This window comes from Bos javanicus, chromosome 22 (genome assembly GCF_032452875.1).
Source record: "Bos javanicus breed banteng chromosome 22, ARS-OSU_banteng_1.0, whole genome shotgun sequence".
Classification (NCBI taxonomy): Eukaryota; Metazoa; Chordata; class Mammalia; order Artiodactyla; family Bovidae; genus Bos; species Bos javanicus.
In genome coordinates this window covers 51,590,744-51,617,848 of record NC_083889.1, presented here as the reverse complement: position 1 = coordinate 51,617,848, position 27,105 = coordinate 51,590,744, and the positions used below count along the sequence as shown (strand labels likewise).

The following is a 27,105-nucleotide window of genomic DNA, read 5'->3' as shown; positions in this document are numbered from 1 at the left end:
CCACATGGACTCTGGGCTTGGCCATGTGACTTGCCTTTGTCAGTGGGGTATCAGCAAACATGACTCAAGAGGAAGCTTGATAAGTTCATGAATGGAGGCCTGCTTTCTTGCAACTTTGAAATAACCATGCAAAGAAGCAGCTCAGAAGGAAACACCACGCTGGACCCAACTGCTGAACGCAGCCATGTGCGTCCAGGTGAGCACAGCAGAATCACCCAGCAGATCCACAGACATACAAGTTCAGTCATTATTGTTTTAAGCCATGAAATCTTGAGGTGGTTTGTCATAGTAGTAGGTAACTGTCATCCTCAGCTACAGCAGAGACATGGCTACCTTTAGTGGCTCTGTGCAAATCAGAAAAAAAAAAGAAGAGTCATAACAATATGCCGTTACTGGGCAGACATACTTTTGCTCAAACCAAAGGTGCCCCTTTTTCCAGGATGCAGGCCTATGCCAGGGGCCTTTGTGCTCTATGTAAGCTGCATGCTGTGTGACCCTCCTGGGAGATTTTGACACAATTCTCTCTTCACTTAGCATAGACCAGAAACTTGACTTAGGACAGGTTTAATTACTCCAGTTAAGGGGAGAGAGAGAGCACCTCGAGTAGTGTTCCCAGCCTTTTTCAGTAGCGTACTGACTTTTATTAAGGAAAACAGACCAAACATGGCTAATACAGAGTCACTGCATTTTTCAGGCAAGTCAGCTCGGCAAGCTTCTCCTTGAAAATGATAAACAGTTCTCAGAAAAAAGAGGAGCCATCATTCCTCTGAACCACCCATGAGCATTCCAGAGAAGAGGTAGATAGTGAGATTCTAGAAGAGGTGGCAGTGAGGAGCCTCTCGCAGGTGGTGGTGCCCAGCAGAGATGGCACAAGGAGCCCAGGCCTCCCTGGTCCTAGAAGAATGCTCTGGGACCAGAGGTCTGTGAGAGAAGGTTGGGCAATGCCACCAGTCTTCACAAACTGACAGGCCTGTGTCAGGCTGGCCCCAGGCCTCCTGCGGGAGCAGCAAAGTGGATGCCACCCTCGGGACTGTAGTGCACAGGGCCACAGCGCAACTGGGGCTCCTCTTCCTCGTACCATCGCTGTTCACTGAAATCCGGGAAGAAGGCTGCAATCTCTCTACTGGCTGAAACCACAGAGTCTGTAAGGGGAGGAAAAAAAGAGAAGGGATTCTCATAGGGAGTGCAGGGCAGAGGCAAGAAGCGGTCATAATCGGGTTCAGAAACCAGAGCCTGTCCTTCTCCCATCCCTAAGTCCTGGGCCACATCTGGCGAGGTCACCACAAAGGGCCAACCGGGAGGAAAGCTCCCTGGGGGACCTGCCTTTCAACCCCACCATCCAGCCTGCCCACCATCCTTGAACCAAATTCCCTTATTAAAACTGTGGACACAGGAGGCAGCCTCACCTGAGCCGTGGGTTGTGTTACGGGTGTCGGTGAGGCCGAAACTCCCACGAATTGAATCTGGGGCCACGTGGCGTGCTCGAAACACTCTGGTGGGGCCCATCACGGTCCTCCAGAGCTGGATGGCGTCCTTGTGGGCGAGGATGTAGGCTCGGATCGGCCCACTGTGAACCAAGGGAGCACATGTCAGGAATCTGGCTCTGCCTTCAGGAGGGCACACTGTGAGCAGGGCCCAAAGGCACACTGGACATCCTGAGAGTCTCCTTGCCTTTCTAGCTGAGTACTGCTTCAAAGAGCTGATAGAAGGCCGCTGATGAAGAAGAAAGGCTGCCAAGACAGCAGAGTTGTTAGGAAGCATTCAACAACACTCTTCTACAGCCCCTGGATCAGTAAGCACCTCAGAACAGGTGGCCACAGGGTCAGTGTCAGCCCGAGCCCACATTTCTTCAGACCCTAGACACTGCTTACAACTTTAAAGAGTGGCAAATAAAATTAACAAATCTACTTAGGGGGGCAGGGGAAATAAGTCTCAGTGGATGAAGATGTGGGAACCAAAATGAGAAATACCTGGCCATGAACTCCACCAGCCGCTGATAGAAAAAACGCCCTGCAAGGAGAGAAGACCTCCATTAAGACACGGTGCCAAGAAAACTTTTTATACTCCTGCCTCCCTAGAGGAGGGAATAATCACTGTTTTAGAGAAAGGAACAGGGAGTCTGACTTACCTGGGTCTGAACCCAGGCTCTCCAACTTACCACCTGTGTAGTTTCAGGTAAATCAATAACTTCCCTAACTTAGTTTCCTAATCTGTGTGCTGGGGACATAATACCTACCTCATGGGGTTTCTGGGAAATTAAATGAAATCATGAGCCTTTGGACAGTACTTGACAGAGTTTTTTGTTAACTAGTGATATTACTTTCCCTGGTGGCTCAGACGGTAAAGAGTCTGCCTGCAATGTGGGAGACCCGGGTTCAATTCCTGGGTTGGGAAGATCCCCTGGAGAAGGAAATGGCAATCCACTCCAGCACTCTCGCCTGGAAAATCCCATGGACAGAGGAGCCTGATAGGCTACAGTCCATGGGATCGCAAAGAGTCGGACATGACTGAGCAACTTCACTATCAGTGATATTATCAGGATATAAAACTAAATTTCTTGTTGGTACCATGAGGTAGGACCCTCCTAGAAAATATTTTAAAAACATTGATAATCATGAAAAGTTTGTGTTATCAATCCACTCTCTAGAAGACTGGCTGAATTTTACAGTTGGTAAGTACAGTAGTCATGTATGGATGTGAGAGTTGGACTATAAAGAAAGCTGAATGCCAAAGAATTGATGCTTTTGAACTGTGGTGTTGGGAGAAGACTCCTGAGAGTCCCTTGGACTGCAAGGAGATCAGACCAGTCCATCCTAAAGGAAATCAGTCCTGAATATTCATTGGAAGGACTGATGCTGAAACTCCAACACTTTGGCCACGTGATGCAAAGAACTGACTCATTGGAAAAGACCCTGATGCCAGGACTGAAGGCAGGAAGAGAAGGGGACGACAGAGGAGATGGTTGGATGGCATCACCAACACAATGGACATGAGTTTGTGTGGACTCCAGGAGTTGCTGATGGACAGGGAGGCCTGGCGTGCTGCAGTCCATGGGGTCACAAAGAGTCAGACACACTGAGCGACTAAACTGACGTCAGTGAGAACCTGACTTGGGTGTCCATGTGAAATCTTTCTAGGGATAGAGAAGCCTCTTGCTCAGAGGACTGTTGGCTCCTACCTTCATGCTCTCGGTAAAATTTCTGGCAGTCTTCCTTTCTCCACAGAAGTTCTCTCATTCGCACAATAAGGAACTTGTTGCTCAGAATCTGCTGATGAACAGCCTGGATAAATGCCACCCCAAAGATAAAAGTCAGTGAAAGGGAGCATCTGAGTGAACAGGAGACCCAGGCTAACCAAAAAAACCCTGGGGACCCTTTAGAGCCTAAAACTTGAAGAAAAGAGACACCCTGTTGCTATCTTGAAGATGGGAGTAAGTCATGTAACGAGGAATGTGAGTAGTCGCTAAAAACGGTAGTCCCCACCTGAAGGCCAACAAGGACATGGGGACCTCAGTCCTATAGACACAGAAATCAAATTCTGCCATTCTGAACGAGCTTCAAACTGGATTCTTCCCCACACCCTGGAGATAAGGGCCCAGTCAGTTGATACCTGGACTTCAGCTTTGTGAAACCCGAAGGAGAGAACCTAGCCCTTAGCCAAACCTACTGGACCTCTACATTCTAGAACTGTGAGGTAATGAATGCTGTTTTAAGCTGCTAAGTGTGTGGTAATTTATTAGGCAGCAATAAAGAACTAGGGCTTCTCAGGTGGTACAGTGGTGCAGAATTTGCCTGCAATGCAGGAGACACAGGAGACTAGGGTTTGATCCCTGGGTCAGGAAGATCCCCTGGAGGACAAAATGGCAACCCGCTCCAGTATTCTTGCCTCGAAAATTCCATGGACAGAGGAGCCTGACACACCATAATCCATGGAGTTGCAAAGAGCCAGACACGACTGAGTGCACATGCAATAGACAACTAGTATATATACCCTGTCTTGAGGTTTGGTTCTTCTTACTGTATTAGAGCCTTTAATTATTTCAAAAAATATTTTATTTATTTGTTTCTTTGGCTGCATTTGGTTTAAAGAATCTGCCTGCAAGGCGGGAGACCTGGATTCCATTCCTCGGTTGGGAAGATCCCCTGGATGAGGGCATAGAAACCCATTCCAGTATTCTTGTCTGAAGAATTCCCATGGACAGAGGAGCCTGGGGGGCTACAGTCCATGGGGTTGCAAAGCGGCGGACATGACTGAGTGACTAAGCACAGGATCTTCACTGCTTCATGCAGAATCATTCGTTGTGGCCCATGGCCTTCAGTAGTTGTGGCACATGGGCTGAGTTGCCCCATCTTAGTTCCCCAACCTTAGTGGGATCTTAGTTCTTTGATCAGGAATCAAACCTATGTCCCCTGCATTTCAAGGTGGATTCTTAACCACTGGACTACCAGGGAAGTCCCTCTTATATTTTATATCTGCCTCAGTTCTCCAACAGATCTTTCGTCTCCTTGGGGTCAGTGTCCACGACGTCTAGCTTTGCCTCCACACCATCTAGCACAGGACTGTGCTGTCAGTCTTCACAAATGGCCCTATGGCACCTGAAACAGAAGCAATGCCCAGGGCATACAGTAGAGGCTTAGGACGTGTTCTTACCTCCAGAATCAGGGGGTGAGCAACTGCATCAGGCTTGATTAGGGCCAGAGTGAGCTGGAGAGCCTGCGGGCTCCGCAAGATCGAGGTCATCTCCCTCCTGCCATCAGAGAGCCAGATTAGAGACTCATCAGTGTTGCAGTCCCCACCCTTCTTACTCTGGAGCCATGCAGTCTTACAAGTCAACTAGGGCTCTCACTTCTGACATTAATAAAGCACATGACAGTTACTTAGTATTTAACTGCCCATTGGGATCATGGGATTGAGGGAAAGGAATAGTACAGGGGCCTTCAATTTACCCACTGGGGGACATAATCTTGCTAATGCAACTGTAACCCTGCAAAGGAGTGACCCATTCATGAGAAGTTCAAGTTTAAACATTACCTGTCTCTGCCAGTACTCCCTTCGCTTCCTATCTTTTGTGTTTTACAGAGGATTTACAATTTACATTCCTATAGACTCTAGCCACAAGGGTAGGGTCACACAGTGCTCTCCCATCAATTCTAGAATTGCAAGACTGGATGGACAAGAATTGGGATGTTGCCAGGATACCACCCCCTCTCACCTCCCCCGCCCCTGCCACTGCCTATGTCTGCTGGATACATACAATTTCTATTCTAATGTTACAGATAAGTCAGGATCTACCCTGGCCAAATCAAACCCTTTAACACACTTGCTGTCCTCAATGGCAAGGCTTGTTGTTCAGTTGTTAAGTTGTGTCTGACTCTTTGTGACCCCATGGACTGCAGCAAGCCAGGCTTCCCTGTCCTTCACCATGGCAAGGCTTGCAGACATGCAACTCGAAGGTCAAAGACAAGTTGTACTCATTTTGTAGCTGAAATGCCTGGCACAAAGACGCTTAATCAATTCTATTGACCAAATGAACCTATATAGTCTTATTCTATTTATCTTTGTATATCTACAGTCTAATCATGGTGTATGAGCTCAATAAATAATTGTGGAAATGCTATAAAAAACATAAAAGTATTTTAAACTGGACTAAGAAAACTTGAGATCTCTTCCAACTTTGAAATTCTATTTACATGTAAGAAACTGATCATCTCTGCAGGTCTGAGGAGTAGTTCTCAAAGATTATCTGGGTGGAACCTCTAAATTTGCCAGTAAATAGAGAAGGCTTCCATGAACACACACAGTCTGGACAACCATGTTATTTCTCTTAGCCCGAAAGTGGCACATTAAAGGCAGTGCTAGGGTCTGGCCCAAACAGAGAAACACTACCAAGGTCTTTCCTACTCATGCCCTTTCTACAGCATTCAGGCTGATGCTCCAGTCGATCCACAAAGCTAACCGCAGCCTAACCGGTACAAGACCAGCCAACTTGGTTTCCCTAACATCCCAGGCGGTGAGTAACCCAAAAGTGAGCAGAATCTTGTCATATTTTTAGGGAGAGATATCCTTGCCACCTCACCGTCCTCATCCTCCATATCCACCATATCACTAAGTTCTAGCAATTTTGCCTCACCGGTGTGCTTCCAATCCATACAGTTCTCTCCTTCTCAGCTGCCACCACCCCAGTCCAAAACATCATCAACCCTCCCTGGACTTATGCAACAGCCTCTTTATTGATCTTCCAGTTTCTACTCTTGTTCCCTCTACAATCTGTTCTCCACACAATAGCCATTGAACTAAAAATGCAAATCTGATCATTTCCCTCCTTAACCCTTCAAAGTGTACAAAGTGTACTTTTATAATAAAACCTGAAAGCCTTGTCATGTCCTACTAGGCTTTGAGTGATCTGATCCCTCATCTAGAACTCCATACACCTTAACTTGCTTTTGCTCTAGCCTCATGGGCCTTGCAGCTCCAAGACTTTCTGGCCTGACAGCCAGAGTTTTCACAGTCCAGAATGTGTTCCCGCTGGTTATCTCCTACTCACCCACTAGATCTTAGTTCGCCTGCCCACTCTCATGGCTCCTTACACGTCTTCTTCACTTATCTCTTCCCCACTAGATGGTCAGCTCCATGAAAGCACCGATCTGTTTTGCTCGCCTCTGTATCCTCTGTACTGCAGAGTGCCTAGCACACACATGGCTCTCAACAGTATTTGTTGAATCAATCAGTGAATGAGTGATTCAGCTATTCCAAGGCCAGAATGCTAGAGGCTATCCAGGGGAGGGCATGGTTCCTTTTCTAATGCCAGCCAAGTCACGCTTGTCTTGGATACTGGTTTACAACAAAGAGGAACAGGTCGGCAAACTTGCTCAACGTAAAAGTCGCTCCTTTAAGAGACTTGTAAAGTTTTAGAAGTTCCTTGGGCATTTGCCTTCACAACAGAGGCTCCTATTTCTCCGCTTCCTGGAGGGTGCCAGCCACGCTTTCCGTCCTCCCAAGCTCATCATCACCTCGGCTTTCTGCCTCCAAAACCTGAAGCCCCACCCTCCAATCCCCCAAGCTCACAGCCTCAGTTCTAGACACCACCCTCTTCCCCACCCTGCTCTTCCATTTCTCCAGGCCTGCAGCCCTGCGGTTTTGGCCCCTTGTACAGAGGCCTAAACCCACTCCAGATTCTGGGCTATTTGGGAGCCCCGGGTGGAGTTCGGATACGAGTCACCTGGTCCTCCCGCCGCGGGACCCGGCCACCAGGCACTGCAATAGCTAGCCCTTAGGTCCAAGCGGGGTCCTTTAGGCATTCGCCCGGGCAGCCCTCTTCGGGGTCCTTGCTGTGCGGCCCGGGCGGGGACGAGGTGCTGTGCCAGCCAATCCGGAATGTCCTGCAGCAGGAGGGCCCGCCTCCCGGTGGCCCTGATGTCTTTCCAGCGCTTGTTCCGGAGGGAAGAGGTGACGTAGCTGTCTTGGACGGGAGATGGGCTGGGCTCGGGCGCCCTCAGGTGGGAGAGCGGACCAGGCCGGTGGCACCGCGACGGGATGTGGCTCAGAGAGGACCTCGGAGAGGACAGAATGGGCGTTTCAGGGTGGCAGCCAGGCAGTGAGCGGGGCCTCCAGTGGGGCAGCCGGAGTGGGCTTTGCCCGACTCGCTTTCTTTTATATTTGATCTAGGATAGTGCCTTTCCTTGGTGGCTCAGAGGTTAAAGCGTCTGCCTGGAATGCTAGAGACCCGGGTTTCATCCCTGGGTCGGGAAGATCCCCTGGAGAAGGAAATGGTAACCCACTCCAATATTCTTGCCTGGAGAATCCCATGGACGGAGAGGCCTGGAAGGCTACAGTCCATGGGGTCTCAAAGAGTCGGACACGACTGAGCGACTTCACTTTAGGGCCTGGCACTTCGTTGGTGCCCAGTATTTGTCTTTCGGAGGGACGCGGGGGACAAAGAACTTGGGTCTTGATTCGGTTTTGGTGGAACTGAAGTAATTCTACACCAGTTATGAGTCTGAACTCAGTTGGGTGAATCACCCATTATGAGGCTAATTTTTTATTCATCTTCTTTATTATTTTTGCTTTGTGCAGGCTTTCTCTAGTTGTAGCAAGCAAGGTTCGGTGTGCGGACTTCTCATTGCATTGGCATCTGTTGTTGCAGAGCACAGGCTCTAGGCAAGCGGGCTCAGTAGTTGTGGCTCATCAACTCAGTTATGGCTGCTCCTGGCATGTGGAATCCTCCTGGGCCAGGGATTGAACCCATGTCTCCTTCATTGGCAGACAGACTCCCATCCACTGCGCAACCAGGGAAGTCCCAAGAGGTTAATTATGACTTATGCTCATTCTATCCAGAAGGTATCTACCTTTGTCTAGTCTTGTCTCTAGATAGAGGTATTTAAGAACATACTGCCTTCTCGAAGTGTTAATGTACAGTAATAGTGGCAGCCCCTGCCAAGTCTTTTTTGAGGTGTTTTTCATTTTCATCCAGCATATTTAAATTGTTGTTGTTGTTTAGTCACTAAGTCATATCCAAGTCCTTGCGACTACATGGACTGTAGCCTGCAGGCTTCTATGTCTGTGGGATTTCCCAGGCAAAAATACTGGACTGGATTGCCATTTCATTCTTCAGTGGGTGTTCCTGACCCAGGGATCAAACCCGTGTCTCCTGAGCCACTGAGTACACTGAGCCGCTGAGTACAGGCTCAGTAGTTGTGGCTGCTCCGTGACACGTGGAATCATCTTTTTAATGCACAAGATATTCACATCACTCCTTTGCCTAAATCACTAATGTGTTTTCCTGCTCTACTAAGAAAAAAAATCCAAACTCTTCACCATGGACCTTAAAGAACTGCATGACTTGGCTTTTGCCGACCTGCGTGCCTTTCCAAACTACTCTCCCCTCACTCCTATCATCCACTGCCTGTTCCCACCGCTCACTGCCTGAAAACTTCTCTCCCCAATATTTACTTGACTCACTCCTTGGCCTTGTGTCACCTCCTCAGAGAGGCCTGGCCAGACTTACTATCTAAAGCAACACCCTTTCTCATCATTCTCGTCCATTACCCTTCTCTATTTTTCTTCTGAATATTTGCCCCTATCTTTGTTGCTTTAACCCACCCTTTCTTCTGGCCTTACTAAAGAAGAGATCAGAATTTAGCTAGCAGCCATATCAGTTCCTTCCTCTCTGTATGTGTGGATGTGTGTTTGTCTGTGTGTGTGTGTGTGTGTGTGTGTGTGTATGACTAGAAATCTACTGAACAAAATTAGTAAGAGTGCAGAATGCTTCTGAGGTGGAAAGGTGATTTCTCTAAGCCAAGTGAAGGGAACCCTAAGAGCAGGACTTGCAGATACAGGGTAGTGCCTGCAGGAGACGGAGACTGGCATATTCCTCCCTTGCTGATTTGAATCTCAGGGCCCAGCGTTGCCCTGGTCAAAAGGGGTGTGCAGTGAGAGAGTTGGCATGAAACCTTGACATGTTCTCTCCTGGAATTTGGAGCTTATGTGACTGAGAACCTGATGTCGTCTCTCTGCTTGGAGAATCTTCCCACAGCAAGGAAAAAGAGGGAGTTACCCTCACCCTGCCTCCCTGACTGTAACAAATCCCAACCCTAGTCCCTAACTCAATCCTACTTGCTAAACCCCTAACCCTATCACTGACAGTGATCTAACCTTTTGGGCTTGTGACCTAACCCTAGCTCTCCTGACCCTGACTCCTCTTCTGAAGCTGACCTTGTAACTCTCACCCTTCATCCTTACACTCAGGTCCTAAACCTTAGGCCTGTGGTGCAACCCTAACATCTAACCCCACCCCAGTCCCTAACCACCACGCAAATACCTTACCCTTGACTTGAACACTTTTTTTTTTTTTTAATGAGGGATGTTGAGCATCTTTTCATGTGTTTTTAGTCATCTGTATGTCTTCTTTAGAGAACTGCCTGTTGAGGTCTTTTCCTCACTTTGTGACTGGGTCATTTGTTTTCCTGGTATTCAGTTGTATGAGCTGCTTGTATATTTTGGAAATTAATCATTGTCAGTTATTTGCTCTTATTTTCTCCCATTCTGAGGGTTGTCCTTTCACCTTTTTATAGTTTCCTTTGCTATGCAAAAGCTTTTAAGTTTAACTAGGTCCCACTTGTTTATTTTTATTTTCATTAGTCTAGGAGGTGGGTCATAGAAAATCTTGCTTTATGTCATCAAGTGTTCTGCCTGTGTTTTCTTCTAAGAGTTTTATAGTTTCTGGTCTTACATTTAGGTCTTTGATCCATTTTGAGTTTTGATCTCTGACCACCACTCTAACCTTTATACTTCTGATACTAATTTCCAACACCAGCCCAAGCTGGTCACTAATAAACTCGTAACCCTTTCATCCTAGACTTCGTTTCTAGATTCTGAGCCACTGACATTTATCTTCTAATCTCCTAATTCCAACCTCTAATCCTTAAATACCACCCCGTAAATTCTAACCACTGATTCTGGAACCCTCAACTCCCAACCCTGATTCCATGAATGACAAGCCAGTACTTCACCCAATTATGAGCCACAGACAGAGTGGGAGCAGCTCAAACTGTGCACAAGTCAGAGGGCACCGTGAGTGAATGCCAGTAAATTAATCCACCAGACACTGAACATGAGACAATAGGAACCCTAGCAATCCAGGAAAGCTTCCCTAAATACTGGATATGATGGATAACAGCAAACCTGAACAAACCTCCAAGTCTCAGAAGACGGGCAATGAAAGTCCCAGTCACTGTGACCACACCTCTATGTCCCAACACAGCAGCCTCACTCAGCACATCATCCCAGCCTTCCCAAGGTGAAGGACAATAGTCCTTAGTTGCAAAACTCTCAGACACGAGATGGGTGGCCTTTGCCCAAGGACACAGCAAGAGAAACCTTAGCAACACAATAACCATCATGACCAGGAGATAAGTTAGCCATCACTGCTACCATAGTCTCCCTTTCACAGTTATCTGGACTCCGAGAGAAGCCCTAGCAGACCAGCTAACAACCCAGCTGAACAGAAGACAAAAACCCTGTATGACGTCAGCTCCTCCCCCAACTCATTAGTGAAAATGAAATAATCCAATTGTAAAATGGACAGGGGACCGGAGAACATTTTCCCAAAGAAAAAGTATGAATGGTCAACAGGTACATCACTAATCATAGGGAAATGTAAACCAAAACAATAAGATATTGTGTTACACCTGTTAAGAATAGCTGTTATTGAAAAGGTAAGAGATTATAAACGCTGGCAAGGTTGTAGAGAAAAAGGAACCCTTGTGCACTGTTCGTGGGATTGTGAATTGGTTATAGCCACTGTAGGAAACAATGTGAAGATTCCTCAGAGAATTACCAGAACTATCATATGATCTAGCAATTCTGCTGCTGGGAATATATGCAGAGGAAATAAAAACACTATGTTGAAGAGATACCTGCATGCCCATGTTCATAGAGCATTATGTACAATAGCCAAGACATGGAAACAGCCTGAGTGTCCATTGATGAATGGATGGATAAAAATGTTCTGAGAGTATACACACACACACATGAATAAATCAGCCATAAAAATAGAAGGGAATCCTACAATTTGCAACAACATGGATGGATCTTGAGGACATTACACTAAATGAAATAAGTCAGAGAAAGGCAAATACTGTATGATTTCACATGTGAGATCTAAAAAACAAACACAATAAATGCATAGAAAAAAAGAATCATTTACTGAAGATCAATGAGTTTGATTGTAGCTATTGGTTTCCTCAAGCACCAGCATATTCCTCTAAAGGAGATATAAAAGCAGTCATTGTGATTGACTTGATCCTCAGTCAATTACAGAATTCAGTAAGTTCTGTAATGGTAAGTTCAGGAGTTTTCCTGCAAGAGAAATATATGCTTAGAGAAATCAAATTTGGGAAAATGAAGAGAAAAACTACCATACCGGTTACTATAAATAGTCTAGCAAGAGGAATGTAGAGCAATGATCCTATGAATTAAGGCAGACCAAAGTGGCTCAGATGGTAAAGAATCCGACCGTAATGCGGGAGACCTGGGATGGGAAGATCTGGAAGAGTGCATGGCAACACAATCCAGCATTTTTGCCTGGAGAATCCCCATGGACAGAGGAGCCTAGTGGGCTACAGTCCATGGAGTCGAGCTGAACACGACTGAGTGACTAAGCAGCAGCAGCAGCAGAGACATTCTAATTTCCTTGAGGAAGAACAAAAGTACAGAGTGGAAGTGGACCAAGAAGAGGAGAGCTATGAATATGAATTCTTACGTTAAGTCTTTGGACCCCAGAAGAGCCTATAGGAAATTCCATGGGGCAGAAAAGGTGGAGGGTAGATACAGTGGAGTTGATGTGAATCAGAGTCTGGTCAGAGGCATATAGACTGTTATTTGAGGCATAGAAAGAATAGAGTCTAGAACTGACCCTCTGGATTCAAGACTTAGCCCTGCCAGTTCCTAGCTCTGTTTCCTTGGGTAAGTTACATCCCTCTGTCTACTTATGCATCTTTGAATATGAAATGCAGCCAATAGCAACATCTTCCTCATGGTGGGGGCGGTGGGGAGCACAGGAGAGGGGGTATAGGCAAAGCATGTGACAGTGTAAGACACGTGGTTGACAGTGGTAACTGTTAGTCTTGCTTTGGCAGCTACCATATTCTTTATGATCTTGTCAAGAACAGAGTTTGGCGGGGAGCAGGGATAAATTGGGAGTTTGGGATTGAAATATAACACTACTGTACATAAAACTGATAACTAATAAAGACCTACTCTATAGCACAGGGAACTCTGCTCAATACTCTGTAATGGCCTATATGGGAGAATAATAAAAAAAAGAGTGGATATATATCTATATTTAATTGATTCACCTTGCTGTGCAACAGGAACTAACACAGCATTGTAAATCAACTATACTCCAATAAAGATTTAAAAATAAAGACAAACTGGGAAAAAGAAAACAGTTTCTGTTCTGCTTTGTTGAAAGACTGTGGGGAGGGGCCACTATTCATTCATTCATTCCCTTTCTCCTTATAGCCTAGCAAGCCATTTTAATGTGTGCAGTGTGTATCATTTTGTTTACATGTCTTTGTGCAAAATATATAATTGTGTTTGTTTATTTTTAACTTACATAATGTGTTAATTTTATTTTTCTGTCCCTTGCTTTTTCTCTTGCTGTAGTGTTTTGAGATCCATCATATTGCCAAGTAGTGTTGTTTAGTCGCTAACTCATGTCCAGCTTGTGTGACCCCATGGACTGTAGCCTGCCAGGCTCCTCTGTCCCTGGGATTTTCTGGGCAAGAACCCTAGGGTGGGCTGTGATTTCCTTCTCCAAGGGATTTTCCTGACCCAGGGATCAAAACTGGGGCTCCTGCATTGGCAGGTGGATTCCTTACCACTGCACTGCCTGGGAAGTCCCTGACAAGGGCTGTGGTCCAGATACAAGAGGAGGGGATTCAGCAGGATGATCTGTGAATTGGCCTAGGTCAAAACCAATCTGACAGAGTAGAGATCATGTGACGTCTCTTTGTAGTTACCCCAAATAATGGAAGTGCCTGAGAATCTTTAGGATTTTTCTTTAGTGGAACTAGAGAATATTTAGGTCCATAGACCTTTTCTGGTGCTTAATATGTATTATTATTATTGTTCAATCATTAACTTGTGTCTGACTCTTTGTGACCCGAGATGGCTGGATGGCATCACCGACTTGATGGACGTGAGTTTGAGTGAACTCCAGGAGTTGGTGATGGACAGGGAGGCCTGGCGTGCTGTGATTCATGGGGTTGCAAAGAGTTGGACATGACTGAGAGATGAACTGAACTGAACTGCAGCATGCCAGGCTTCCCTGTCCTTCCCTATCTCCTGGAGTTAGCTCAAACTCATGTCCATTGAGTCAGTGATGCCATCCAACCTCTGCCATCCTCTGTCACCCCCTTCTCCTGCCCCTGTGTTTCCCAGCATCAGGGTCTTTTTCAGTGAGTTGGCTCTTCACATCAGGTGACTGAAGGATTGGAGCTTCTGCTTCAACATCAGTCATTCCAGTTAATATTCAGGGTTGATTTCCTTTAATTGACTGGTTTGATCTCCTTGCTGTCCAAGGGACTCCCAAGAGTCTTCTCCAGCACCACTCTTTGAAAGCATCAGTTCTTCAGTGCTCAGCCTTCGGTGTGGTCCTACTCTCACATCTGTACATGACTACTGAAAAAACCATAGCTTTGACTATACAGACCGTTGTTGGCAAAGTGATGTCTCTGCTTTTTAATACACTGTCTAGGTTTGTCATAGCTGTTCTTCCAAGGAACAAGCGTCTTTTAATTTCATGGCTGCAGTCACCATCCGCAGTGATTTTGGAGCCCAAGAAAATGAAGTCTGTCACTGTTTTCAGTTTTTCCTCATCTATTTGCCATGAAGTGATGGGACCAGATGCCATGATCTTAGTTTTTTGAATGTTGAGTTTTAAGACAGCTTTTTCACACTGCTCTTTCACCTTCATTAAGAGGCTTTTTTGTTCCTCTTTGCTTTCTGCTATTAGGGTGGTATCTTCTGCATATTTCTCCCAGAAGTCTTGATTCCAGCCCGGCATTTCGCATGACGTACTCTGCATATAAGTTAAATAAGCAGTATGACAGTGTAGAGCCTTGACATACTCCTTTCCCAATTTTGAACCAGTCCAATTTTTTTTTGAACCAGTTCAGTTTTGAGTATTACCTTACTATCATGTGAAATGAGCACAATTGTATGGTAGTCTGAACATTCTTTGGCATTGCCTTTCTTTGGGATTGGAATGAAAACAGATCTTTTCCAGTCCTGTGGCCATTGCTGAGCTTTCCAAATTTGCTGGCATATTGAGTGCAGCCCTTTCACAGCATCATCTTTTAGGATTTGAAATAGCTCAGCTGGAATTCCATCCCTCTGCTAGCTTTGTTCATAGTAATGCTTTCTAAGGCCCACTTGACTTCACATTCCACGATGTCTGGCTCTAGGTAAGTGACTACACCATTCTGGTTATCCGGGTCATGAAGACCTTTTTTGTACAGTTCTGTATATTCTATTGCCATCTCTTCTTAATCTCTTCTGCTAGGTCCTTGCCAAATAATATGTATGCTGATCTGTAAATCAGATGAGCCTTGTGAATTGAGATTGTCAGAAGAGGCTGTCATAAAAGTATTACAAAATTATGTCTTTTTAACCTGTGTTCCCTTCCACACATGTCATTTTCTCTTCTATTAATTGATTAATTAATTATTATTATTTTGACTGCACTGGGTCTTCATGGCTACACACAGTCTTTCTCTAGTTGTAGCGCGTCGGGGCTACTCTGTAGTTGCAGTGTATGGTCTTCTCATTGCCATGGCTTCTCTTGCTGCAGAGCATTGGCTCTAGGGTTCCCGGGCTTCAGTAGTTGTGGTGCATGGGCTCAATAGTTGTAGCACAAGGGCTTTCTTACGGCATGTGGAATCTCCCAAACCAGAGATCAAACCTGTGTCCACTGCATTGGTAGGCGGATCCTTAACTACTGGACCACCAGAGAAGTCCTTCATGTTCTATTCTAAGATAATTGGTCCCAGTCCCGTTTCCATGCCTCATAAAGCTACAAAAATCTCTTTGGCATTAGCTGAGTTCTTGCTTGTACTCTATGACCCTAGAGTCAAAGACACAGTATCAAAGTGTGATCTGTTTACTCTCAGAAAAAAATAGAGGAAGGAAATGTGACAAACACTGCACTATAAGATAGGCATGAAAATTTCATGGTATCATTATTTCTAATTTTATGTATGTTTGAAATTTTTCGTAACAAATCTTTAAAGTCCTCTAGAACAAGGAACTCCTAACTCTATCTGGTTTACTCCCCAAAATGAAAAATAAAAGTGGTTTTACTTACACATGGTCCATCATGCAATTTAATTATGTTAAGTTTTTCATATCTGTAAGAAATTATATTTCAAAATGATTACTTTTATGATATATCACAAATTATATCTAAATTTGACATGATAATCTTTAGCTAAGTTTGAGGAGACATTTAGCTAATAGTGATTTCTTATTTAATAAGTGATTTTAAAATATCTACTATATGTTTATTTGTCAAGAGGGTGAGTGTATAAAACATATTCAGTCTGAAATCAAATATAGAAAATTGAAAGTGATCTTGAGTATTTAAGTAGAAATGCAGGAAGCGAATGTGCAATACAGTTAAATTATCCATTTGATGAAAGGTAATGGCAACCCATGCTTGCCTGGAAAATCCCAGGGGTGGAGGAGCCTGGTAGGCTGCACTCCATGGGGTCGCTAAGAGTAGGACACGACTGAGTGACTTCACTTTCACTTTTCACTTTCATGCATTGGAGAAGGAAATGGCAACCCACTCCAGTGTTCTTGCCTGGAGAATTCCAGGGACGGGGGAGCCTGGTGGGCTGCCATCTATGGTGTCACACAGAGTCAGACATGACTGAAGCTACTTAGCAGCAGCAGCAGCAGCAGCAGCAGCAAAGACATTACTACTGACCTTACAGAAATAAAAATGGTTACAAGGGAAGGCTATGAACAGTTGTACATCAGCTGGTTAGATAACCTAGATGAAATGGACAAATTCCTATAAACACACATTACCTAAACTGACTCAAGAAGAAATAGAAAATATCAACAGGACATATATCAAGTAAAGAGATTGAATCAGTTATTGAAAACCTCCTAAAAAAGAGAAACTCAGGACCAAATGGCTTCTTTAGAGAATTCTATCAAATACTTAAAGATTTGATACCATTTCTTTTCAAACTCTTCCAAATAGTAGAAGAAGAAGATTACTGATTGATTTTGTGAAGCTAGAATTACCTTAATAGCAAAGACAGACATCACAAAAAAAAGAAAACTACAGACTAATATCCCATCTGAATATAGATGCAGAAAATGTCAGCTAAACACTGGCAACATTATTTAGCTGGCTTAAAACTCAACTTTCAGAAAACTAAGATCATAGCATCCGGTCCCATCCCTTCATGGCAAATAGATGGGGAAACAATGAAAACAGTGACAGACTTTATTTGGGGGGGCTCCAAAATCTCTGCAGATGGTGACTGCAGCTATGAAATTAAAAAACGCTTGCTCCTTGGAAGAAAAGCTATGACCAACCTAGACAGCATACTAAAAAGCAGAGGCATTACTTTGCCCACAAAGGTCCATCTAGTCAAAGCTATGGTTTTTCCAGTAGTTATGTATGGATGTGAGAGTTGGACTATGAAGAAAGCTGAGCACCAAAGAATTTATGTGTTTGAACTATGGTGTTGGAGAAGACTTGAGAGTCCCTTGGATTGCAAGGAGATCCAACCAGTCCATCCTAAAGGAAATCAGTCCTGAATATTCATTGGAAGAACTGAAGCTGAAACTCCAAAATTTTGGCCACCTGACATGAGGAACTGACTCATTAGAAAAGACCCTGATGCTGGGAAATACTGAAGGCAAGAGGAGAAGGGGTCAGAGGATGAGATGGTTGGATGGCATTACCCATTTGATGGACATGAGTTTGAGTGAACTCCAGGAGTTGGTGATGGAGAGGGAAGTCTGGCATGCTGCAGTCCTTGGGGTCACAAAGAGTCGGACATGATTGAGCAACTGAACTGAACTGAAATACTGACAAACTGAATATAATAGCATATTAAAAGGTCTGTACATCATCACCAAGTGGGTTTATCCCATGAATGCAGGGTGGCTCAACCTAAAAATATAAGCCAGTGTACTGCTGCTGCTACTGCTGCTAAGTCACTTCAGTCATGTCCGACTCTGTGTGACCCCATAGATGGCAGCCCACCAGGCTTCCCTGTCCCTGGGATTTTCCAGGCAAGAACACTGGAGTGGGTTGACATTTCCTTCTCCAATGCAGGAAAGTGAAAAGTAAAAGTGAAGTCGCTCAGTCGTGACCAACTCTTAGCGACCCCATGGACTGCAGCCCACCAGGCTCCTCCGTCCATGGGATTTTCCAGGCAAAAGTACTGGAGTGGGGTGCCATTGCCTTCTCCCAAGCCAGTGTATTAACATCATATTAAAAGAATGAAGCAAAAGAGTCACCTGCTTATCACATTCATATTAAAAAAAAAAAACATCATTTCAGCATCAGTAATTAACATGGATATGCAGTTCAAAACCACGGTCAGATATTACCTGACATCTGTCAGAATGGCTGTCATCAAAAAGAATCCAAATAACAGATATTGACAAAGATGGGGAGAAAAGGGAACACTTGGGCACTGTTGGTGGGAATGTAAATTGGTGCAGCCACTATTTAAAACAGTATGGGAGTCTCTTAAATTTAAAATATGACCCAGCATTTGACCATATGACCCAGCATTTCCACTCCTCAATGTGATTAAAAAAAAACCAAAACAATAATTTGAAAGGATACATGTACCCCAGTGTTCATAGCAGCAGTATATACAATTGCTAAGACATGGAAGCTACCTAAGAATTTTATCAACAGATGAATGGATAAAGAAGCTGTGGTATACATATGCAATGAAATGATACTCAGCCACACACAAAAAAAAGAATGAAATTTTTCCATTTGCAACAACATGGATGGACTTGGAGAGCATTATGCCAAGTGAAATAAGTCAGAGAGAGAAAGACAAATATTGTATGATGTCACTTATATGTAGAATCTAAAAAATTACAACAAACTAGTGAATGAAACAAACAAACAAAAAAACTATCACAGATACAGAGAACAAACCAGTGGTCATCAGTGGGGAGAGGGAAGGGGTGACGGACAAAGTAGGAGTAAGGGGGAAAGAGAACTATTATGGGAGGATGTGAAACCATGTGTGTGAAACTTAAAACCTGTTATGCACTATAGAATTTAAAGACTCATTCAATGACTCATTTATATTTAATTAAAAAAACAAAAATCTGAAAAAACCCACAACCCAAAATCTAACACCCTTTCATAATAAAATTACTCAGAAAACTAGGAATTGAAGAGAAACTCCTCAATATAACAAAGAACATTTATGAAAATCCCACATCTAACATTCCACTCAATAGTGAAAGCTTGAACCAGAGCATTCGAAAGAAAAAAAAAGAGAAATCCAAAATTTTATATTATTTTCAATTATACTTCAATAAAGCTGGGGGGGAAAGCCATCCAAACTGAAAAGGAAGAAGTAAAACTTTATATTTGAAGATGACATGGTTCTATGTATAGAAAATATCAAAGAATTCCTATAAAAATTATTAAAGGTAATAAACAGCAGTATTTCAGAATATAAGAACACAGGAAAATCAACTGTGTTTCTATAAACCAACAAAGAACAATCTGAAAATAAAATTAATTTAAACATTGCATTTACAATATCATTCAAAAACTAAGATACCTGAAAATAAATTTAACCCAGGAGGTTAAAGACTGTGCACTGGATGCTACAAAACATTGCCAAAAGAAATGAAAGAAGGCCTAAATAAATGGAAAGCTCTTCCATCCTCATGGGTTAGAAAACTTCATATTGTTAAAATGTTTATACTACCCAAAGCAATTGACAGATTCAATGTAATCCTTATCAAAATCCCAGTGGCCTTTTTTTTTTTCAGAAGTGGAAAAGACTACCTTCAAATTTATATGGAGTTGCAAAAGACCTGAGTAAGCAGAACCATTTTGAGGGGGAAAAAAAGTTGGGAGGACCCCACATTCCTGATCTCAAAACTGACTGCAAAGATAATCAGTGTTGTAGTACCAACATCAGGTTAGACAGAGAATAATGGAATAGAAACAAGAATCCAGAAATAAACCCAACATCTAAGGCCAACTGATTTTTAGCGAGAGTGCCAAGACTATTCAATGGGAAAAGAATAGTCTCTTCAAAAAGTGGCGCTCGTGCAACTAGATAATTGTATACAAAAGAATGAGGTGGACCCCTATCTCACACATAAAGTTTTTGTTGGTAGAGACTGGAAGAAGGCTTCCCAGGTGGCTCAGTGGCAAAGAATCCGCCTGCCAATGTAGGAGACACAGCTTTGATCCCTGGTCAGGGAAGATCTCATGTGTCACGGGGCAACTAAGCCTGTGTGCCACAACTAATAATCCTGTGCCCTAGAGCCCAGGAACTGCAAGTGCTGAAGCCTGTGCACCCGAGAGCCTGTGATCTACAACGAGAGAAGCCACTGAAACAAAAAGCCTGCGCACCGCAAGTAGAGAGTAGCCCTGACTCGCCCCAAATGGAGACAAGCCTGCACAGCAACGAAGACCCAGCACAGCCAAAAATAAACAAATACTTTCTAAAAAGAAGACTGGTAGATTGATCAGTTTGAGCCATTTAAGACAATTTCTGTTCAATCTTTAGGAGACCCCTAAAACAATTAAATGGGACCTGTGTAGTGACTATACATGACCAAAACATGCAAGCTTCACAGAATTATTCCAGAAGTCATTAAACTAACAAACAGCAACAGTAACAAACCTTGGAGAGCAGAGAGAATCTGATTTCCAGGGTTGTGATTATTATACTCCTCCGGTTTTCAACAACAAAATTATGACACAAAGAACCGAGGAAGTACGGCACATATACAGGATTAAAAAGCAGCCAAGGACTCAGGAAGGTCATATGTTGGACTTAGAAGACAGATACCTTGCCCAGCTACCTCCTCTTCTTCATCAGGCTTTTGTTCTTTGGCCTGAGGGAGCTTAAGGATAACCTTCATCTGTGGTCACAAGACCTGAATGCTGTGGCTACTTGCACTACTGAGTTTGTTCCACTTGATCTTTGTCCAGGCCAGACATAGCACAGTCACTTCAGTGGGTTTTTGGTTCTGTCTGAATGGGATCACATTGGGGAGCATAGAGAGGGATAGAAGAAATGGAGGAGCAATAGTGGAGCAGTCTCTGGAAGGAAGATCTAATCAGTTGGAAGTGTTCCAAGGAGGCCATTCCTATCCTGGCCACTGTTAGCCTCTTGACTTGAGAGAAAGGAGAGTAAAAAAAAAAAATTAAGACTTACAGAATTCTGTAGCAGAGGTGGCATTCCCCACTGTAGGTAATGTGGTCACTGCCACATATGGAGTCTGTTGGCCTGAGGTAGGCTAAAATCCAGCACTTATTCATATTCTTAGTGCATTCAGCCTGAAGGTGAGACACAGACACTGCATCAGAGCCCTTTATCTGGCTCCTTTAGCCTTGATTGCTGGGAGCAGGGGAGAAGCATGGAATACAGAGCAATAGACCAGGAGCTTGGAGAGCAGGCTTCAGAAATCTCAGTACTTGACCCCTGGTGCTCACCACCAACAGTATGTATATAACATAACATAACATAACACATGTAATCTGTAGACTCCCCAGTCTGGGCTATAAATTCCTTTTTAGGATGAAATTCCCTGCCTCACTAATTACAAAATGTGATTGTTAGGTTTCAGAGATTAGAATATGCTTATGAACATTTCTGGTTGACTTGTATATGGTGCTTCAGATAACAGTAGGCTCAGACTTATTACAGGAGAGTTACAATTTAGAAGGTAGGGGACAGAGAGAATGAGAGCCTCACTTGATCTGTGGGAGGCAAGATGTATGTCTCAGCATATCTAAGTTGAAAGAATGTCCACCTCAGCATAGGACAGACCTGAATTTGAGCCACAACTTCCTCATTCATTTAATGGTACAAAATACTTGCCTTCTATCCCACAAGGGAGTTGTATGAACTGATTGGGGTTTATACCCAGGAACATATAGAAGGCACTACATAGAGTTAGTGACTCAGCTGTTGTTGTGGGGTTATCCCCACACACGTTTTCTCTGGCCCTTGCCTCCCAGAAAAATGAGCCGAGACCATCAGGGAAACTGTTTCTCCTCTCCATTCCTGAGCTTGGGAAGCAAGGAAGCAGAGCTTACCTTTGTCTTTTCTAGGTCAGTCCCTCTGTCCATAGGAAGAGGAAAGTCTGGAAAACAAAAGCATATTCAAAAGAGTTGCCTCTCTGTCTTCTGCCCTTAAGGGTAAAAGTGAGGATGAAGGAGACCTGGTTGGCACCCAGGAAGCATCAGATCCCATCAGGAGAGGCAGAGGTTCCTCTTGATGCATGCTGCCCTCCAAAGGGGGACTCAGAGGAGCAAAGAATCAGGAAACTTCTGTCCCCTCCTCTTTGTAAAGAAGAGATCTTAATTCTGACCCTTCCTCTTCACAGGTAAATAACAACTTCTACAATCATTCTCTGTTCTTTTTAGAAAACACACTGTAAGTTATATGAAGTAGTTATATTGAGATACCTTAAAAGATGCTGGGTTACATATTCTTGATCCAAAACAGTCTTTGCAATTACACACACACACACACACACATATAATACTTATATAGTTTTATATAATTATATTAATTTTGTGTAGTTATATAATTATAATGATCTGATAATATAAAATATAATATATTGTCAACTCTCTCTATAATATATGTATCTTTATCAGATATCATTCATATACCATAGAATTCACCTATTTCAAGTGTATAGTTGAGGACTTCCCTGGTGGTGCAGTGGTTAACAATCTGCATGCCAAAGAAGGGGACATGGGTTCCATCCGTGGTCTGCGAAGATTCCACATGCCACGGAGGAGCAAAGCCTGTGTGCCACAACTACTGAGCCCACGCTCCAGAGCCCGTGAGTCACGACTACTGAAGGCGGCGTACCTAGAGCCTGTGCTCAGTGACAAGAGAAGCCACCACGTTGAGGAGCCTGCACACTGGCTCTCTGCAACTAGAGAAAGCTTGCATGCAGCAACAAAGACCCAGCACAATCAAAAATAAATAAAAATTTAAAGTATACAATTCAGTGGTCCTTAGTATATTCACAGAGGTGTGCAACCATCAGTCACTTTTAGAACATGTTCATCACCCTCAAAAGAAACCCTGTACCCAACAGCAGGCTCTTCTCATTCCTCCCTTCCCCCAACCCAGACAACTCTAATCTACTTTCTGTCTGTTCTGGACACTTCAGACAAATGGAATCACACAACATGTAGTCTTTCCTTTCTATCTCTTTCACTTAGTGTGGTAAAGGTGTATCCATGTTATCGCATGCATCAATACTTCATTCCTTTTTATAATTAAATAATATTCTGTTGTATGTATATACTGTATTTTGCTTATCCATTAATCAATTAATGGACATTTTAACTGTTTTCACTCTTTGGCTATTATGAATAAGGCTGCAGTGAGGCGAATGTGATAACCACAACAGTATGGAAACTTGATACACTGCTGTGAATATACTTTTTTTCCCCCCTGCACCACATGAGATCTTAGTTCCCTGACTAGGAATCAAACCCAGGCCCCTGGCAGTGGAAGCTCAGAGTCCTCACCCAACTGGACTGCCAAGGAATTCCTATGTGCCTTTTTATTGTGGTCATGTGTTTTTATTTCCCTTAGATATATACCTAAGAGTGGAGTTTCTGGGTTATATGGTGAACTTTGGAGGAACTTCTGGATTATTTTCTAAGGTAGCCACACCATTTTACATCCCCACCAGCATTATATGAGAATTCCATTTTCTTCACATCTTTGTTAATGTTTGTTATTATCTCTCTTTTTGATAGATGCTTTACAAATATTTTCTCCCATTCTCTAGGCAGTCTTCCACTTTATTGACATCTTTGTTGGTATCCTTTACATCACTAAAATGTTTAATTTGATGAAATCCAACTGATTTTATTTTTTGCCACCCTGTGCAGCATTCAGGATCTTAGTTCCCTGATCAGGGATTAAACCTGTGCCCCCTGCATTGGGAATGTGGAGTCTTAACTACTGGACCACCAGGGAAACCCCTGATCTATTGTTTTGTTCCTTTTTATTTATAATGCAGGCTTTTTTTAATTAACAAATTTTTATTTATTTTTGGCTGTACCGGGTCTTACTTGTGGCATGGAGGATTCTCGATCTTTATTGCTGCATGTACAATCTTGAGTTGTGTAGCAATATGTGGGATCTAGTTCCCTGACCAAAGATTGAAACTGGTTTCCCTACATGGGGACTGTGGAGTCTTAGCCACTGGACCACCAAGGAAATCCCTGAATTTTCTTTTTTTTTTTTTCAGTAGTTGCACTGTGGCTTACTGTTTTTATCTTAGCTTATCAGAATATACTTCAGATTTGTACTATTTTAATTCAAGTGAAATATAGAAATGTTACTCCTATATAGCTCTGTCCTTCCTTTTATTACATTGTTGTTATACACATTACATTTATATTAGTCACAAACCCAACAATAAATTGCTATAATTATTATACAATTCCATGTCTTTTAAGGAAGCTTAGAGAAGAAAGGAGAGTGAGTATATATTTAGTGAATTTGTAATATTAATGCTTTATTCACCATTTCTGGTTCTCGTCCTTCGTTCCTGTGGATTTACCGTCTAGTGTCATTTCCTTGTACCAATACAGCTTTGTTTTCAACCACCAATTTTGATACCAGTAGCACTGTGTGAATCCTTTCTTTCTGGGGGTTCAGTGTCTGCGTGACTCTGAAGAATTAGACTTAAATAAAACAGGAAAGCATTTCTACTGTACTTCTATCTTTTCCACGATCTTGAATATACAGCAGAAAATGTGGGCAAAGTAAGGACACGGAACTCACCAACTGCGAAGGCAGCCCACATGGAGAGGACCAGAAGAAGAATGGCGCTAGGGAAGACCCCCTTCATGGTGGCAGAAGAACTGTGGAATTACGGAGATTTTGACAGTAAGACAGAAACACACACAACATACAAATTCTCATAGAGATCCATCATTAACCAGGAAATGAAGTCTAAATATTTAATGTTTTTTCTTTCCTTGGGTTATTTGGAATGAATTGTGTCTGATGCAATTACATTGCCTAGTTCATTTCCCTGGAGTAATTGGTCATGAGAAAAAAAAATCTCAAAAATAGAATTTTAGAAGGTAACATATGTATATGTGGGTCTATTCCTGGACTCTCTTCTGTTCTATCTATAGAACAGCTCTATACAAGAGCTCAAACCATACTATTTTAATTATTATGGCTCTATGATAATGTCAACTGAAATAAAAACACACAACATAAAAGCTGTGAGTTTCAGTTTTATTTGCAGGCTTACTGAGGACTATAATCTGGGAGAGAGCCTCTCTGATAGCTCTGAAGAACTGCTCTGAAGTGGTAAAGGGGTAAGTCAGCATATATGTGATTTTGGCAAAGGAGTATGTGCCATCCAGCACACATCTTGGTGGAAGTTGGCGCTACCCATGAGGAGATGTCTCAGTTAATGATTTTAGTGCTTCTCTAAGTATGGGAAGGTGCCAGACATTGAGTTCATAAAATTTTCTCCTGAAAATATCTACCTATCTGAAAGCCTGTTCTGCCAGTTTCCCCAGAACACAGAGTGCCTCGTTTCTGATCTTCACCCTGAACTCCTTTCGGGGTGTGTGAAGATCAGTGACTGCAGTGGCTAATGAGTCAATCCTTGTAGATCAAGCAGATGGCAGGCAACACTCTTTTGTATATAAATCCTCCAGCTTTGTACTTCTTTATTTTTACCTTTTTACCTAAAACAAAATGTATGAGATTTATCTGTATAGGGGTTTGGATTCAAAGATTCAGAATAAATGTGTCACCTGGCTACCTTAAAAAAATAGAATTTTAGAATATGTCAGGATTTCCCTGGTGGCACAGTGCATGAGAGTCCACCTTCAATGCTAGCGACACTAGTTTGATCCCTGGTCTGGACAGAGGATGAGATGGCTGGGTGGCATCACCGACTCGATGGACGTGAGTCTGAGTGAACTCCGGGAGTTGGTGATGGACAGGGAGGCCTGGCGTGCTGCGATTCATGGGGTTGCAAAGAGTCGGACATGACTGAGCGACTGAACTGAACTGAACTGGGAAGATTGCACATGTCACAGAGCAACTAAGCCCATGTACCACAACTACCGAGCCCGAGATCTAGAGCCTGTGAGCTGCGACTACTGAAGCCTGTGCATCTAGATAGAGCCTGTGCTTCACAGCAAGAGAAGCCACCACAATGAGAAGCCTGTGCACCGCAATGAAGAGCAGCCCCCGCTGTCTCAACTAGAGAAAGCCCATGCATAGCAACAAAGATCCAGTGCAACCAAAATAAAATAAAATAAAATAAAACACCTGGGAAAAAATCTTAAAAAAAAAAGATGATGCCAGAAAAATAGGTAGTAAAGAATATCTGCAGGGGATCCTTTGGTAAAGCATCAGCACCAAGACTTTTTCAATGACCTGTTTTAAAGTTGAGATTTATTTCTGAGGTAAGAACAGCAGTCACTAGAAAGTGCAGTGACATATGTGAGTCAACAGACAATAAGAAATGGTAACATTCAAAACACTGAATACTCACTTGCATATCCTTAATCTTCCATTATATGATGACTTTTGTGTTAATACTTTAACCTATAACATTACTGAAGTGAAAACCATAGCATATTTATCAGCAGCTTACTGGCATTATTGAAAATACTACAGTACAAGCCAATTGACTTCATCTATAGGTTTTTATACATTTTCCAGGGAAATTATATATCTAGGTAGCTTCTGCCCAAGACCTTCCCTGAATAAAACCAAATAATAAATAATGTAACTCTCTTCCTACTCAAAAGTTTGCAAATTATTAAGTCCACCTTACCTACTGTACTTCCACAGTTGCTCATAGAAACTTGCTGGACAAAATGTTCTTTATTTCCTCCTGTTGATAATGAAATAAGGGGGTGTGTGCACACGTGTGTGTGTTGGCTGGAGGGGTATAACTGTCTTTTTAAGGTTGCAGTGCCTAGCAGCAGAACAGAGTGAACTGTGAAACAAAGAACGTTGCTCCCTATCCAGTTCTACAAGTATAAAGTTAGCCACTGTAGTTGCTGACCAACGTTGCACTTGGAGGAATTCAGGATGAAAAAGGATGAGGAACTCTGTGCTTTGGACAAGCAGAACCCTTAGATAGTTAGATATAGATCTTAAGAAGAATTTTAATGAACCCACAGTCTTGCATCTTTCCATACATAGAAAAGCACTAAAAAAATGATTAGCTTGAGTTATTTATTCTTTGTGAATAGAAGTAATCTATAACCAAGATGTATGCTGGACTGCATATATTTTCTAGCCAAACTTCATATGTAGGGACTTCCCTCAT

At 43.1% G+C, this 27,105-nt stretch overlaps 2 protein-coding genes across 6 annotated transcripts; both read right to left on the bottom strand.

Moving 5' to 3' along the window:
- Positions 1-618: 618 nt before the first annotated feature.
- Positions 619-7,326, bottom strand: NME6 (NME/NM23 nucleoside diphosphate kinase 6). Of its 4 annotated transcripts, none has more exons than XM_061396949.1 (6): positions 7,220-7,326; positions 4,651-4,747; positions 3,179-3,281; positions 1,971-2,010; positions 1,407-1,567; positions 619-1,142 (listed from the first exon to the last, which is right to left on the bottom strand). In XM_061396949.1, exons 2-6 carry the CDS (start codon positions 4,738-4,740, stop codon positions 976-978), a joined length of 561 nt encoding a protein of 186 aa, XP_061252933.1. In that variant the 5' UTR covers positions 4,741-4,747; positions 7,220-7,326; the 3' UTR covers positions 619-975. The 4 variants fall into 4 exon arrangements, with proteins under 4 accessions (XP_061252933.1, XP_061252934.1, XP_061252935.1 ...); XM_061396950.1 differs by lacking the exon at positions 7,220-7,326 and adding an exon at positions 6,545-7,079; XM_061396951.1 differs by lacking the exon at positions 7,220-7,326 and adding an exon at positions 5,032-5,189.
- A 4,353-nt stretch (positions 7,327-11,679) lies between these two features.
- On the bottom strand, positions 11,680-26,675 carry SPINK8 (serine peptidase inhibitor Kazal type 8 (putative)). 2 transcript variants are annotated; one of them, XM_061396954.1, is made up of 6 exons: positions 26,605-26,675; positions 24,576-24,655; positions 21,848-21,894; positions 20,964-21,085; positions 15,866-15,908; positions 11,680-11,856 (listed from the first exon to the last, which is right to left on the bottom strand). In XM_061396954.1, the coding sequence occupies exons 2-6, from the start codon at positions 24,640-24,642 to the stop codon at positions 11,845-11,847; spliced, it is 291 nt and encodes a 96-aa protein (XP_061252938.1). In that variant the 5' UTR covers positions 24,643-24,655; positions 26,605-26,675; the 3' UTR covers positions 11,680-11,844. The 2 variants fall into 2 exon arrangements, with proteins under 2 accessions (XP_061252938.1, XP_061252937.1); XM_061396953.1 differs by having other exon boundaries at positions 11,680-11,761.
- Between the last annotated feature and the right edge of the window lie 430 nt (positions 26,676-27,105).

What these genes read in the sequence shown, in the direction of transcription:
- NME6 (XM_061396949.1), bottom strand. Translation starts at nt 4,740, where the DNA reads ATGACCTCGATCTTGCGGAGCCCGCAGGCTCTCCAGCTCACTCTGGCC. An exon ending in CTCACCCCCTGATTCTGGAG is followed by an intron (nt 3,282 to 4,650) that starts GTAAGAACACGT and finishes GCATTTATCCAG; the next exon opens with GCTGTTCATCAGCAGATTCT. An exon ending in ATTTTACCGAGAGCATGAAG is followed by an intron (nt 2,011 to 3,178) that starts GTAGGAGCCAAC and finishes CTCTCCTTGCAG; the next exon opens with GGCGTTTTTTCTATCAGCGG.
- SPINK8 (XM_061396953.1), bottom strand. Translation starts at nt 24,642, where the DNA reads ATGAAGGGGGTCTTCCCTAGCGCCATTCTTCTTCTGGTCCTCTCCATG. An exon ending in CTGACCTAGAAAAGACAAAG is followed by an intron (nt 21,086 to 21,847) that starts GTAAGCTCTGCT and finishes TCTCACCTTCAG; the next exon opens with GCTGAATGCACTAAGAATAT. An exon ending in AATTGCATGATGGACCATGT is followed by an intron (nt 11,762 to 15,865) that starts GTAAGTAAAACC and finishes TATCTCCTTTAG; the next exon opens with AGGAATATGCTGGTGCTTGA.